Source organism: Gracilinanus agilis, chromosome 1, assembly GCF_016433145.1.
Source record: "Gracilinanus agilis isolate LMUSP501 chromosome 1, AgileGrace, whole genome shotgun sequence".
In the NCBI taxonomy this organism is placed as follows: Eukaryota; Metazoa; Chordata; class Mammalia; order Didelphimorphia; family Didelphidae; genus Gracilinanus; species Gracilinanus agilis.
Window position 1 is genome coordinate 424546417 of NC_058130.1, and position 13607 is coordinate 424560023.

A 13607-nucleotide genomic window follows, 5' to 3' on the forward strand; every position below is an offset into this window, starting at 1 on the left:
CACAAACATTTTAGAGCCATTGAAAGCACTAATGCAAAGAATTGACAAACACAAATTAACAATTTAAGCAAAAGCCCCTCAGAAGAAAGGCTAATCTCGAAGGCTCACAGGGGACTGTCTAACAGTCTTCAAGTAGAGGATGGGTCACTGTTTGAATGGTAGTGAGCAGTTCATTTCTGCTTCCACTGAGGGGGGAAAAAAAACCCAAGTGGAATGGACTTAAATTGTAGCAGGAGGAACTTAGGTTACATAGTAGGAAGAACTTCTCGACTATAAGAGTTGTGAGACATCGGAATGCATTACCAAGGGAGGCTGTGGAGTCTCCTTCTCTGGAGATTTTTAAGAAAATGGTGGGCAGGTATCTTTCTGGGATGGTTTGAATACAGTCCTGCCTGGAGGAATGGGGCTGGGCTAGATGGTCTCTCAAGGTCCCTTTCAGCTCTATGATTATATGAGAGAAGTATGACAAAAAGATTATTATGGATGCAGAAAAACAAGAGATTGAGTGTATAAGGACAATTGCATTTTATATGGGTGCATATATGTACAAACATCTCTAAATGCATTTATCAATAAGAACGCCTATATAACCATACCATCAATACGAATTAACTACATTTGTAGGCCTCAAATGTCTTCTCCTCTAATCTATCACTGCAAGCTCACATAAAATAATGCAACTAGATATTTAAAGAAGAAAGTTATTCCCTGTGCTATTCCCCATTTGCCTATTTCAATCCACCATCAGACAGAAAGGCAAAACCACTGAAAGCAATGGAACCTTGTATCTTCATAGAATGTACAACATATTTAATGAGGTTAACAACTCATTGGGTATTTTAATGGTTCAATGCACAAGTAACTGGAGAAGTAATATTACTTATTTCCTTGTATAGACAGCTATAGAGAATAGCTACAATACATGCCATATTACCTAAAATTCTCCTAACAGGACTTAAGGAGTAAGTAAAAAGGCCAATGAATGTGTACTCAAATCAAGAGTCTGAAATCACCATTTAAGTTGTTGTTTGAGAACTCAAGAATCCAATTTGGTAAACTTTGCTATCATAAGCATGTTTCTTGCCCTTCAGAATGTACTCAGATCACTCTAGAATCACGCGATGGACATTATATAGGTAGTATTGGTATCAAGAAACAGTCAACTCTCAATTATCCTAGTTGTTGTAAGGAATATTAGTGGAGACTATAACTACAAACTAGGTAAGCAGGAAAGGGTAGAGTGTTAACCCACCCAGCTATTGAGGACTACCTCTTAATTTTTTTGCCTCTCTCAATCCCCTGAGACACTGGACATGAAAAAAAGTGAGGCAGAGAACCGGGAAGCTATCAGAGAAGAGACTTAAAAGTTCAGAAACTTTCCAAGTCTTGTATAATTACTTTACTCTAAAAGGCCTTTCAATTTCTTATCTTGTATGGATGAATAATAATGTGATTTCTTAAAATTCAAGTAATTTCTATGCATAAAAAAAGAAGAGAAAAAGTTGGCTAACTTGCTACCATTATTAGGGCTAATGTCTATTGAGGCCAGGTTGGTTTATACTTCTAAAAAGAAAAAAAACAAAAACAAAACACTGGGTGGGTAGGTGAGGAAGGACAAGGCTGTCCCTGACCCCTTCTCCTTCAATTACCATCATGTGGCCAACTAGCTAAATGCCCATTTAGGCTTGGACAGTGAAAATACAGAGAAAGCAAACAAAAAGGCCTGACAAGGCTAGAAAAGGTAGGCAGGGAAAGGGGTCAGGGAAAGCTGGAGAGTCAGAAATCACTGGGCATGCTGGGAAAAAAGTTAAAAGAGGAAGCCCCGCCTAGAACAAGTAATCATTCACTTAATGTGTACTAATAACTGAGAGCTGACAATGGGGTTGGCATCAGCACACCTATTTTGGAGAGACAATCAGCAGAGTAATAGCTTTCAGAATTCTGCCCACTGACCACACCCAGTGCCCAAGTCAGGAGACCTGTGGGAACCTCAGGATGATGGTGACAGTAGATATCATTAATTTTGACCAACATGCCAGATGAAGAGCCCTGTGTGGTACCATATGGCATGTGTGTTGGGGACTGACAACATCTAGCCAAACATGTACAAATTAGACTTTATGCATTAGATGTACAGATTAGACTTTATGCATTATATGTTAATCAATGATTTAATATGTTGTCTTTCCAAGAAGAATTCCTGAGGAAGAATACAAAACAGTGAAGCAATCAGAGTTATCAGTACTAAGGGTTACAGAACAATAACACCATTTTATATACAGATTAAGTTAAGACAAATTTGAAGGGAATTTTCAAATTTTTGTATTTGAATTTCAAATTCAAACCAGTATTTGGTTATATTAAGGGTATCTGAAATGGATAACCAGCAGTTATTTGAAAATTTTCATTATTTAGAGATCTTGCTTATAATGGAATTTTACCTGTATAAAAAATAATAGTTATATGTAGATATGCATTTCTTCAGAGGAGCTCAAAGAACTTGGCAAATACTAGTCATATCATCTATCTAAAGTGGCCAAGAAGCAAACATTAACATCTCATTTTGAAGATGAAGTTATAAAGACTTTAGCCAAAGACACCCTGTGAATTGAAATCAAGTAAAGTCTGGAACTAAGTTCTTAGAATTCCCAGTGCAATGCACCTCTCTATAAAACATTAAATGAATCCTGCCTATAACTTCTTTGGAAAATGTACAGCAGCAAAATTTCCATTAACCTACTCATACCACTAAGATTGGCATACTAGTCCGCTTGAGAGTGTCAAACTTCAGTAAGCGGTTGTATACATTTTCATTAAAACCTTTACCTAATAACTTCTTTACTTGGCTTTTTGGATTTCTTGGTTGTTTCTACTTGGACAGGAACAACTTCAGGGACAGGTTCCTCAACAGCTGTGTCTTCATTGCCCAAAAGAGCTGCCTGCTGAGAAAAATCCATGTCCTGCATAAACGACATGCTGCGCTTCAAAGCTAACAGCCGTTCCTAGAATCAGAAAGGACAGAGCGGCAGGGACTTTACCTTTCCCGCATAGCCAAGGCGCTATGATAATGGGATGGGATGGGAATGGCCATGGCCCTTACTTCGTTTCTAACCTTCATGGCTAACCTTCCATGGCAATGCAGCATGATTTGGTCATGGTAGCATGGCACCATATTGTTTAGTAGACTGGCTAGTTAAACTGCTTCCAAAGAAATAAAATCAGAACATACAAAAGAACACACACAGATACCTCATCTTACCTGACATGTTAATCAGTCGCAAATAAATGATGTCGTATGCATGCAACGTGGTTTACACTGCAGCCTGGTACAGTGGATTTAGAGCTCCAAGAATGTCAAAGGAGCCTGAGGCCTGCTGGGTATTGTGGCAGGCCCATTAAGTTAAAAGGCCCAGAGGTGACTGAAATCCAACCAGATTACTTCCATGCTTGAAATAGACTGTAAATTTCAATCCCCAGTAAAATATCCCAGCTTGCTCATAAGAAAAAGGGTTGGGGGGGTGGGGAAGTGTTTGGAGGAAAGGGACCTGACAGTGACACCCGTGAGGCTAATTCTATACTGCAGATGCAATCACTGGCACTATAAGAAGAGGTGACAGATGGATGGAATGTTAATCACTATGACTGAGAATTTTTCCTTCTATGCATAAACTTAAAAAAAGTCTGTGTTTTTCTGGCTCTGTTTTTAACAGGTTCCTTACTTTGCTCATCATCTTAAAGCCTGTGTGGAGTATCTTCTTGGCTAACTTGTAGTACACAGTATCTGGCCTGTTGTAAGTCATTGCATTATCACACATCAGTTTGAAATCTGCCTGAAAAATACAAAACACAAAAAGATTTCAAGTTTGAAAGGTCACAAAGTAACAACTAATTCACAGTTCCAGATGCCTCCTTGTGAAGCAAAGGAACCCCCCCCCCAAAAAAAAAAACAAACAGTGGCTGAAATGTACAGCAAGGTTAATGGTTGGCTCTCAGACAACATTTAAATTCTCTGCCAAAGAAGCTATTTTCAGAGGAATTTTCTCAAAGGATTTTAAAGAGAGACACAACAGTAAAAGTAGCTTGCTAATCTCCAATGCTTAACTTTTTCTGGATAGAATAAATAAACTTTGTAATGAAAGTGGCATTTCCCTTTTAAACAATTCTTAATTTTCAGCATAGGAAAATTAGACAAGTAGCTTATAAATATAAAGATCAGAAAAGCTAAAACTAATTTCTCATTAAGAAAAGAATCTTCAAAGAGAAAAAGATAATATATTTTGAGGTTCTGCCCAGAGGTGGTAAGTTCTTGGTCACTAGTGTTTAAGCAAATGACCACTTTTCAAAGAATTTGAATATCTGAAGGTCCCTTCTCACTCTTGATTCCATGATTTTATTGGATTTAGACAATCTTGTCCAGATTTACCATTTGTGAGTGGCATTGATCAGCAAAATGTCTAATGTTATAATGTATTTTTGTGAAGAGTGTAGAATTCCTGAGGTAGAAATTTCTTATGCTGAAAGAGATCAACAACTCACCAGTCTTAGAGAGTTGCCTGAGACATGAAAAGGTTAAGTAACTTGCTTATGGCCACACACATAGTTAAAACACGCTAGAAGAACTTGAGCCCAGATCTTCCTAACTCCAAGGCCATGCTGCCTCTCAAGGAGCAACACAATTAATTTTGTCCGATTCTTGGCAGAACACACAAATTTTACATTATGTCCATATTCTTAGCATATCTAGCATGGTTTAGTACAAAGGGCAAAAGTGAAAGGGGTCTGAAGACCTGAATTCTAGTCCCAACTCCATTACTAGTTACAATCAATCCAATCTTCAATTGCTGTTTTTTAAAAAAGAGTAAACAATTCGTCCCATACCTAAAAGATACAATTAAATGTTAGATTTGATAAAACTTTCAAAGATTAAGTTACATAAAAATGAAATATTCTATCAGAAATAAGAAGAAAAAGGCAGACTAGAAGCTCTAAGTTTAGTGATCAAATGGGAAAACAATCTGATATGAGTTAACTGTAATACCCAAAATGGTTTATATTTTCAAAACACTATCATTAGTCTGCTTTGTGATTCTGTCTAAAAAACAAAGAAAATTATAATTTTTATTCAAAAAACCTTACTTAACCATAAGTTATGTTGTATGAGAAAAACCTTATTCCTAAAATGTTAATTCTTGTGAGGACCTAGACAATAACAGCTCATGCTTACCTACATTATTTTATTGGGTGTCTCAACAAATATGGATGGTATGACTATCACTAGCTTACAGGTAAGAAAACTGAAGTTAGGAGAAATGATTGACTATCACCAAACCAGGATTCTAATCTGGGTTTTCTGTCTTCGAGGGTGCTGTTCTATCATAGGCAGCCTGTAAAACAACCATTACCTTGGACCAGTCTTGCTATTTATCTCAAAGTGACATTTTGCAGCATACAACACTCACGAAAGAGTTGATCAGCATTTCAGCTGGCATAATGAGATTCATTTCTCCCTCATCAGCACTTGACACCAGAAGTCCAAGAGTGGGAAGATGAGTCAGAAATCTAGAGATGAAATTCACCAACCCACTTGACACCACACATAAAATGGGTACATTAATATCTGTATTACCTACCTTCTTGGGGCTATGGACAATCAAAGCAGTAATAAATGTAAAAAACTTGATAAACCGTAAGGCAAAATACAAAGGTCAACTTCCAACCTGGGTAGAGACTAGAAAGTTTAGTCGTATTCAAGAAATAATCTGCTTCCATATAATGAATTCTTTCAACTGGCAAACTTGACAGAATGATTCAAGTTTCTTATCCAGACAAAGATTAAAAAGGACATTGTTTTAGAATAACACATTCAGTTGCCAAAACAATTTACCTTAAACTCTGTGACTGATTTGTACTCGTTAGCTACAATTTTGTCTTTCATCGTACCAAAGTCCATGGGATGCTTTATTATCATGGAGTATCCAGGAGCAATTGCATCCGTGACAGGAAAAGCAAAAAACCCATGAGGATCTTTCCTAAAAATGAAGAACACGTCTGTAATTTTACCAGAGAATCCCAGTCTCTGTTGGAAGATTATGCAAAATATCTTAAAATATATAACTATATTAGGATAACTACTGGCTAAAATTGAAGTTTCATGTATAGTACTTGGATTATAAGAAAAAGAAAAGAACCAAAACTTGTATCTATGAGGGTAAGAATACTGTGGTTGTTCCAATCAGTATAAAATTTTCACAACTTTTAATTCCTGAAATGTTAGACTTTAAACTCCTTGAGGTCAAGAGATATTTTACTTCTATTTTTGTATTTCCAGCACTTAACACAGCGCCTAGAACATTTCATTTCACATTTCCCACCAGCCACAATCCTGGATGTCTTTGGAATTCTCCATCATTCCCTCTGGGAGAAAAAGGGATGCCTCCCCACTTTTCCCTCTGCCCCATCCCCCCAATTTATAGCTTCCTTTCATGTCTTGTTTACCTCCCCCATTAGATTGTAAGCTCCCTGGTGGCATGGATTATCTTTATCTTCATTTGTATTTGTAACCCCAGAACTTAGTACATACTTGGCATAAATGTTTACTGAGTTACTGACTAGAACATAGGAGGCACTTAATAAATGTTTGTTGGTTGGTTGAAAATAATTTTCTGACCAATCTCCATGATAGCCTTTAAATAACAATACCTAAATGTTCAGGCTCACTCTAGGCATACATAAGGTAACCAAGAAGGTTTGATGAGGATTGGACATAAATGGAAGATGTCTAAATGGAAGTTGCACATACTCTTGAAACCCAATTTCACAAAGACCCCTTTCTTTTCTTTGTCTCTGGGTGGGATAGGGTGAGAAAGAGAAGTAACAGGTACCTAGTTCTGACTAAGCATACCTCCCTTCATCTGTCCTTCCTAGAATGTATTTTCCCCCAACTTTCTCACATGAGCAAGGGTTTAGGACTTAGTTTCCAAGGTAGTAAATAACATGGCCTTGGGCACATGGGTACTTCTTTAGGAACTCAATTCAAAGGTAGAAAACATTTATTTTCTTCTGTTTACATTTATTTACATGCTAGATTGTACCCAAAAGTCCAATGTTTGTCTAATAATACAAATACAAATATACATACGGAGAAACATACAAACACACATACATGCTATACTTAGAGACACTTTCTCATTAAAATGGGATAAAAAATTGAACTAAAATACAATATGTGGAAAAACTATAGTTTGAATTTGAAAGTAAAAGTGTTACTATTCTTTCACTTCCAGGGTAAAGTAGAATGGCTTTCACTAGAGCAAAATTCAATAAAAATAGGCTTTACTTAAGTCCCTATCCAAAAAGTTTAGTTATTGAAGTAACTAAGAGAATAGCAAAAATGATCCCCCAAATCAGTGGAAAGTTGACTTGAAATAATTTGTGTCTCAAAATGCAAAAGTTGGAGAATCAACATTGGGAAGGCAAGGGATATTATATGACTTTGAATACTGGCTATTTCTACAAACCCAGGATTTACCTCTGGAGTTGGCGAAGAAAATGCTCTAGCAATTGCTGGATAGGGGTGCTCTCATTTTCAGCTGCCAATGTAAAAAAAGCAGAGTTAACAAATGAAGTAAGTCCAGACTTTGGCGTCACTTCCTAATAGAATCCCATTTTTGAGAACATAAACTCGCTTGATTATAAATCAAGTCTGAGATCTAATGAATTTTAAAGGCTGAATAAATGGGCATCAATATGATTTATACAGTAACTTCCTTTACAATATATTTTGGCATGAATCCTCTGCTAATGATAAATTACAACACAAATGTTTAAGGCTCCAAGATTTTTTCCCTTTTTTCATGTTTTAAAAAAGCATTCAAGCTACAGGCATTGACAAAAGTTTAGTCACTGTATAGGAATATCTGCTCAAAACAAAACTTGATTCATGAAAACTTTAAATGTAAGAGGAATCTCATTCTGCTGAATAGCTGTATGAGAGTTTGGCTGGGGTGTTGTGTTGTGTTGTGGTGTGTATGTGTATGTGTGTGTGTGTGTGTGTGTGTGTGTGTGTGTGTGTTTTAAAGGAAGTAGTAAAAAATATTAGGCTATGAAGGTTTGATTTGTGTTTGATTATGGAAGGTTTGGAATGCTAGACTGTTTTGTAGGCAACACTTATAGACAATGGGAAGTCACTAAAGGGAAATGATGGGAATAATAAGGAAGATGATTTTCTTAAGCTTGAAGGATGGACTGGAGAGAGAAGAATCTAGAAGTAGTACTCTTTCCCCTCAAATTACCACTCACTTACTTATCTGTATACATGTATATCTATACCCCAGACCAGAATGTAAACTCCCTGACCACAGAAACTGTTGGGTTTTTATTCCTAGTCTAGTATATAGTGGTGCTTAATGAATGTTGTAGAACTGAATAACAAGATTGATAATAGTCCAAGCAGGAGGAAATAAAAAGGAAATAGAGAGGTAGGACAAGACTTGACAACTGATTATACAAGAGAAGTTGGGGAGAATGATCAAAGAAGTTAAAAGTTTTAAGACTGGTACCACTATTCCTAAGTAATCTAATAATAAGGAAATAAGAAGATGGGACAGATAAGGCATATTTGGTTTTAGAGTCTGTAGTACCAATGATATATATACATATAGCAATGATCAACAATTAACATTTCAAAACTGTAGCTTAGAAACCTCTGGTCCTTTCCAATACCTTCCAGGCTATCATAACCTACAGCCCTCCCCTACCACAATCAAGCAAATAATCATCACTTAGGAGGTGGGATGTGCAAAGAACATAAAGTCAATATTCTAATTAGAATCTTAAATCTTACTTTTTTTCTCTAGATCTCCTTAACATCTGAAACTGCTGCCAGCCTAAGCAAATTTCTTTCCTCTGATACCTATGTTCCTTGGGCTACTCCTCTGACTGTTGCCTTTTGAAATCCCTGATCTGTGAACTCCTTTTCATTCTTAATGTATTCCTCATATTCCTATACTGATGGAGGGATATGACCTTAGTAAGATCACAGGTCAATGATTAATATAAGGAAAAAATTGTACATACCTTTCTATCTTCTGATCTTGATTTTAAAACTTTTCCAAGAAAAAAATGTTTACCTTTACCATCATCTACAATGCTGGCCACTCTCTCCCTCTTTCCCCCAACACATGGCCTGATTTCAGCATCACCTGCCCCTGGGGAGGTTGAAACTGGTGGACTGCTTCAGTTCAGAAATTTTGAGTTTCAGCAATCCACACTAAATCTGGGATAAATATGATGATCCCTACCAAAATAAGGAGACACCAGGATATTTAAGGAAAGGGAAACTGGTTCAGTTTGGAAATGAAATAAGTCAGTTTCCATATTGATTAATAGTGGGATCAGGCCCATAAGTATCTACTGTACTTTCAAAACCTGGTTAAAATAGGGAAACTCTTATCTCAAAAAAACAAAAGAAAAAAAAATTGTTCCAAATCCATTCCTCTTTCAAGCTTTCCATTTTCTATTAGTCACCACCATTCTTCTAGAGATCCATATTCAAAGAACTAAAAACCAAAGACCTCTTTAATCCTACTTTTATAACAACTCTTTGCATCTGTCTCCTTCTTCCACTAACATAAGGCTTTATACCTTAGTACAAGCTCTCACCAATTTTTGCCTGGACTACTATAACTTCTTCCAAATTGGGCATCTTATTTCTGGACTCTCCCTGACCCTCCCTTCTCAATCTACATAGCTGCCAAACTGATGTTTTAAAAAGAGATCTGAATATTTAGTTGCTCTAATAAAAAGTTTCAGTGGCTTTCCTGTATAAGGAGATAAAAGGATAAACTATTACGATGTCTCCCATCGACATTTATAGACTTACTTCATCACATTACTCCCTATCAAAAATTCTCCATTTCATACTGGAATATGGCATTCTACATATGTGATATTCCATGCTATTGCTATGGCATAGGTGATCTCTCATTTCTAGAATGCATCCCTAGCATCACTGAATTACTCCTCAGTACCAGTAAAGTTTATACATTTTAAAGCCTGAAGGCAGGAACCAATGAAATTAAAAAAAAAACCTTTGTGATTAGGAATACTAATGAAATCTATATAGACTAGGCCTAAGTTCAATGGTAAATGAACTTTTTATTGTCAATGAATAGATACTCAGGAAATTGAAAAGTGTACTCAAAACTAAGTTAATAAGGCTAGAACTCAGTTAAATCAGGAGATCTTCAATAATGCCACAACAAGAGAATTATATTCATGATAATTTTTATCTACAGTCTTTTTGCATTGGCTAACTCAGTTGCAACATTATTTCTTTCATACAAAGTAATAGTTAATAAAAGTAAAAATTTTTAAGCATGATTATAGTTGTTAAGTAGTTAAAGGTGAATGAAAATAGTTTTTAAAATCTCTAGCATCTCAACCTCCCCAAAAGGGTGTGTGTGAGAGGTTTAAAATTAAGGAAAGTTAGAAGCACTTTAATCTTTGAGAAATTTTTGGAGTTTAATTTTAATTTTGATACTTTAAATTTGACTTTTAAAATTATTTCAAGGCTGAAACTGCCATTCAGTTATTTTAATGTGGTTTTGGGTTTTGGGGTGATAGAATATATCTAGTTAAGAGTTTTACTTAGGGTTAGACATCATTTAAATATTTGGCCACAAACAGGGGAAGGGCCACTTTCAGATTTCAGACAAGCTCTGATTAACCTGTGATATGGTTTTTAATTTTGCCTTTATATTTCTATAGTTTGTAGGGTTGCTTTTTATGATTGTTTTGGTAGAGTAAGGCAATCTTTCTAATTAAGCATGTAGCTTACATAATTTTATAATTGGTGTAGAATAGACATTAATAGAATTAATAATAAGGGATTTCAGATTAAGGTTAGCAGTGTGGACAATCTTTATAGTTAGTAAGTATATTGGGAGTTGATCAAGCCCTGTCAGAGAATGTGTGGATTTCTCATTTTCTCTTGCAGCCATGAAGCTGTCTTGTACAAAAGGAGAAGTCTGCAGGACAGAAAAGTCTGCAGGAGAGAGGAGGTCGAAGGCATTACATCAGGACCCACAGGATTTGATAAAGACTTAAAAACTTTGGTGAAATGGGGTAGTGTTTTTTTGTTAGAAATTTGCCAAAGGCAGACTGCCTGCCTTTCTGGCTCACATGTCAATGTGCGGGTATTTGAGGAATGCCCCCAAATGCAATTGCCCATAACTGTACCCCAAGGTTTTCCACCATTAGTGACAGGGTCCTTTCAAGCACAGCTCAGGAGTCACATGCTACCCAAGGATTTTCCTGAAACTTCTTTGTATTACTTTGTATTTACTTACTTGTGTCCATGTTGTATCTTCCTACCAAAATGCTCCCTTAAGGGAAGGAACAATTTCATTTTTTTCTGTATCCCCAGCACCTCATACACAGTATGTGCTTAACCAATGTTTGTCAAATTAAATCTTTGACTTTTCCCTCTTTCTTATACACACATTTAATTAGCTGCCAAGTCCTAGTGCATCTACCTCTTCAACAGTGTTCTTACCTATCCATTCTTTCTAAATCTCTATTTCAATTGCTGCTACCATATTCCTAGGCCAAGCTCTTATAAGAACTACCTGCAACTTTGAAACAGCATTTAACAGGTTTTCCAGCTTCCTCTGGTCTCATCCTTCATACTCCTGCTAGTCGCATAGATGCAACCACATCAGGGACCCTTCCAAAACTCTTTAGGGGCTATCACTTTACTCTGTAGTAGAAACCAAACATCTAAGCTTGTCATTCAAGATCTTACATAACCTCTAACTATTGTAATTTTCCAGCCTGTTGCTAGATTACAACCTTCCATATACTCAAAACAAGACCCAAATTAAAGGTCCCTATATCGCCAGAATGATTTGTAATCTCAAGGCTCTTCTCTATGCATAAAATACACTCTTTTCTACTCTTCAACAAACAATTTTTAAAGGATGACTGTGTAACAACACGGTGTGAAGAGCAGAGTTCTAGCCTCAAGGACCTTACAGTATTATGGGGGTTATAGGAAATGGCATTATATAGATAAAAAGTCTAAGAGAATTTGAAGGGAAAATAGCTCACTTGTTATAGTACATCTCAAATGTAAGCACTTTCAAGAAGCCTCACCACCTATCCGTTGGTGACTATCTTCACCTCCAGACTCATATGACAACACTACTTTTTGTTAACTTAACAATCAGTACATAATGTATGTATGTATGTATGTATGTATGTATGTATGTATGTATATGCACCCACACACACGCGCACACACACACACACACACACACACACACACCCCTATCATTTATGTTCATGTCTTGCACAACAAGCTAGTTGACTACAAGATCTACACATGCCAAGTCCCAATCTCTCTTTCCAAGTACAGGCCAGGTATTGGTATATTTATGAATGGATGTACTGAAGGCTTCTCAAAATTGAACCAGAACTCATTATTCTTAGGCACAAGACATTCCAATTCTTGGCTTTGAATTTTCATTAGCTATCTCCTAAGCCTGGAATTTTCTTCCTCCTTATCTCAGTTTTCAGGTTTCCTTGACTTCCTTCAGGTTATAGCTAAAATCCTACCTTAAGCAAGAAGCATTCTCATTGTCCATATAACATGTGCTTCTCTAAGATTATCTCCTACTTATTCTATATATATTTTGTTTGTACATAGTTATTTTCATGTTGTCTCCCCATTAGACTGTGAGGTCCCAAGAACAGGACCCATTTGAATCCCTAGCATGAAGCATAGTGTTAGTCAATGAATCAATAAGCATTTATTTATTGAGCATGTACTATGTGCCAGGCACTCTGCAAAGCCCTGGAGATAGAAAAAAATGCAGAAGACAGTCTTTGCTTTCAAGAAGCTCACAGACTGAAGGGGGAGATGACATGCAAACAACGGTATACAAACAAAATACAGATGGAATAAACTGGAGATCAGCAATAGAGGGGAAAGTACTAACATTAAAAAGAATCAGGAATGGCTTCTTGTAGAAGGTAGGATTTTAGATGAAACTTGAAGGAAGCCAAGAGACAGAGGTGAGAGAAAGTATTCCAGGAATAACTAGGGAAAATGCCGAAGTCTGGAGATGGAGTGTCTTATGTATGGATCAACAAGGTCAGTGTCACTAGATCACAGAGCAAATTGGGGTGTGAGAAGAGCAGGAAGGAGTTAGGTGTAAGAAGTCTGGAAAGGTAGAAGGTTAGGTTATTTAAGATTTTGAATGCCCAATAAAAGATTTAATAATTGATCCTGAAAGTGATAGGGAGCCACTAGAGGTTAATGAAGGGGGAAGGGAGTGGCACAGTAGGATTTAACTTTAGGAAAATTAATTTGACAATAGGGTGGAGGCAGGGAGACCACTGATAAGTAGGCTACTGCAATAATCTAGGTGTGAGGTGCTAAGGGCTTATAGCAGGGAGTATAAATGAGGAATATCAAGAAGATAACATCAATAGGACTTGGCAACAAATTGGATATGGAGGAGGAAGGGTGAGGGAGAGGGAGAAACTGAAGATGACCCTTAGGTTACAAGCCTGGGTGACTAGGAATATGGTGCTCCATAGACAGT

General features: G+C 36.7%; 1 protein-coding gene across 10 annotated transcripts in view; it reads right to left on the reverse strand.

Moving 5' to 3' along the window:
- BRD9 (bromodomain containing 9) overlaps positions 1 to 13607 on the reverse strand; it is a 62793-nt gene that overhangs the window by 43461 nt on the left and 5725 nt on the right. For 2 of the 10 annotated variants that reach the window (XM_044665185.1, XM_044665211.1), the window contains exons 4-8: positions 7529 to 7589; positions 5885 to 6029; positions 3720 to 3830; positions 2827 to 3002; positions 304 to 441 (exon numbers count right to left, since the gene is read on the reverse strand). In XM_044665185.1, coding sequence (XP_044521120.1) covers positions 304 to 441; positions 2827 to 3002; positions 3720 to 3830; positions 5885 to 6029; positions 7529 to 7589 — 631 coding nt within the window. Of the gene's footprint in view, positions 1 to 303; positions 442 to 2826; positions 3003 to 3719; positions 3831 to 5884; positions 6030 to 7528; positions 7592 to 13607 lie in introns of all 10 variants that reach the window. The other 8 variants (XM_044665219.1, XM_044665227.1, XM_044665202.1 and 5 more) reach the window with 7 other exon arrangements.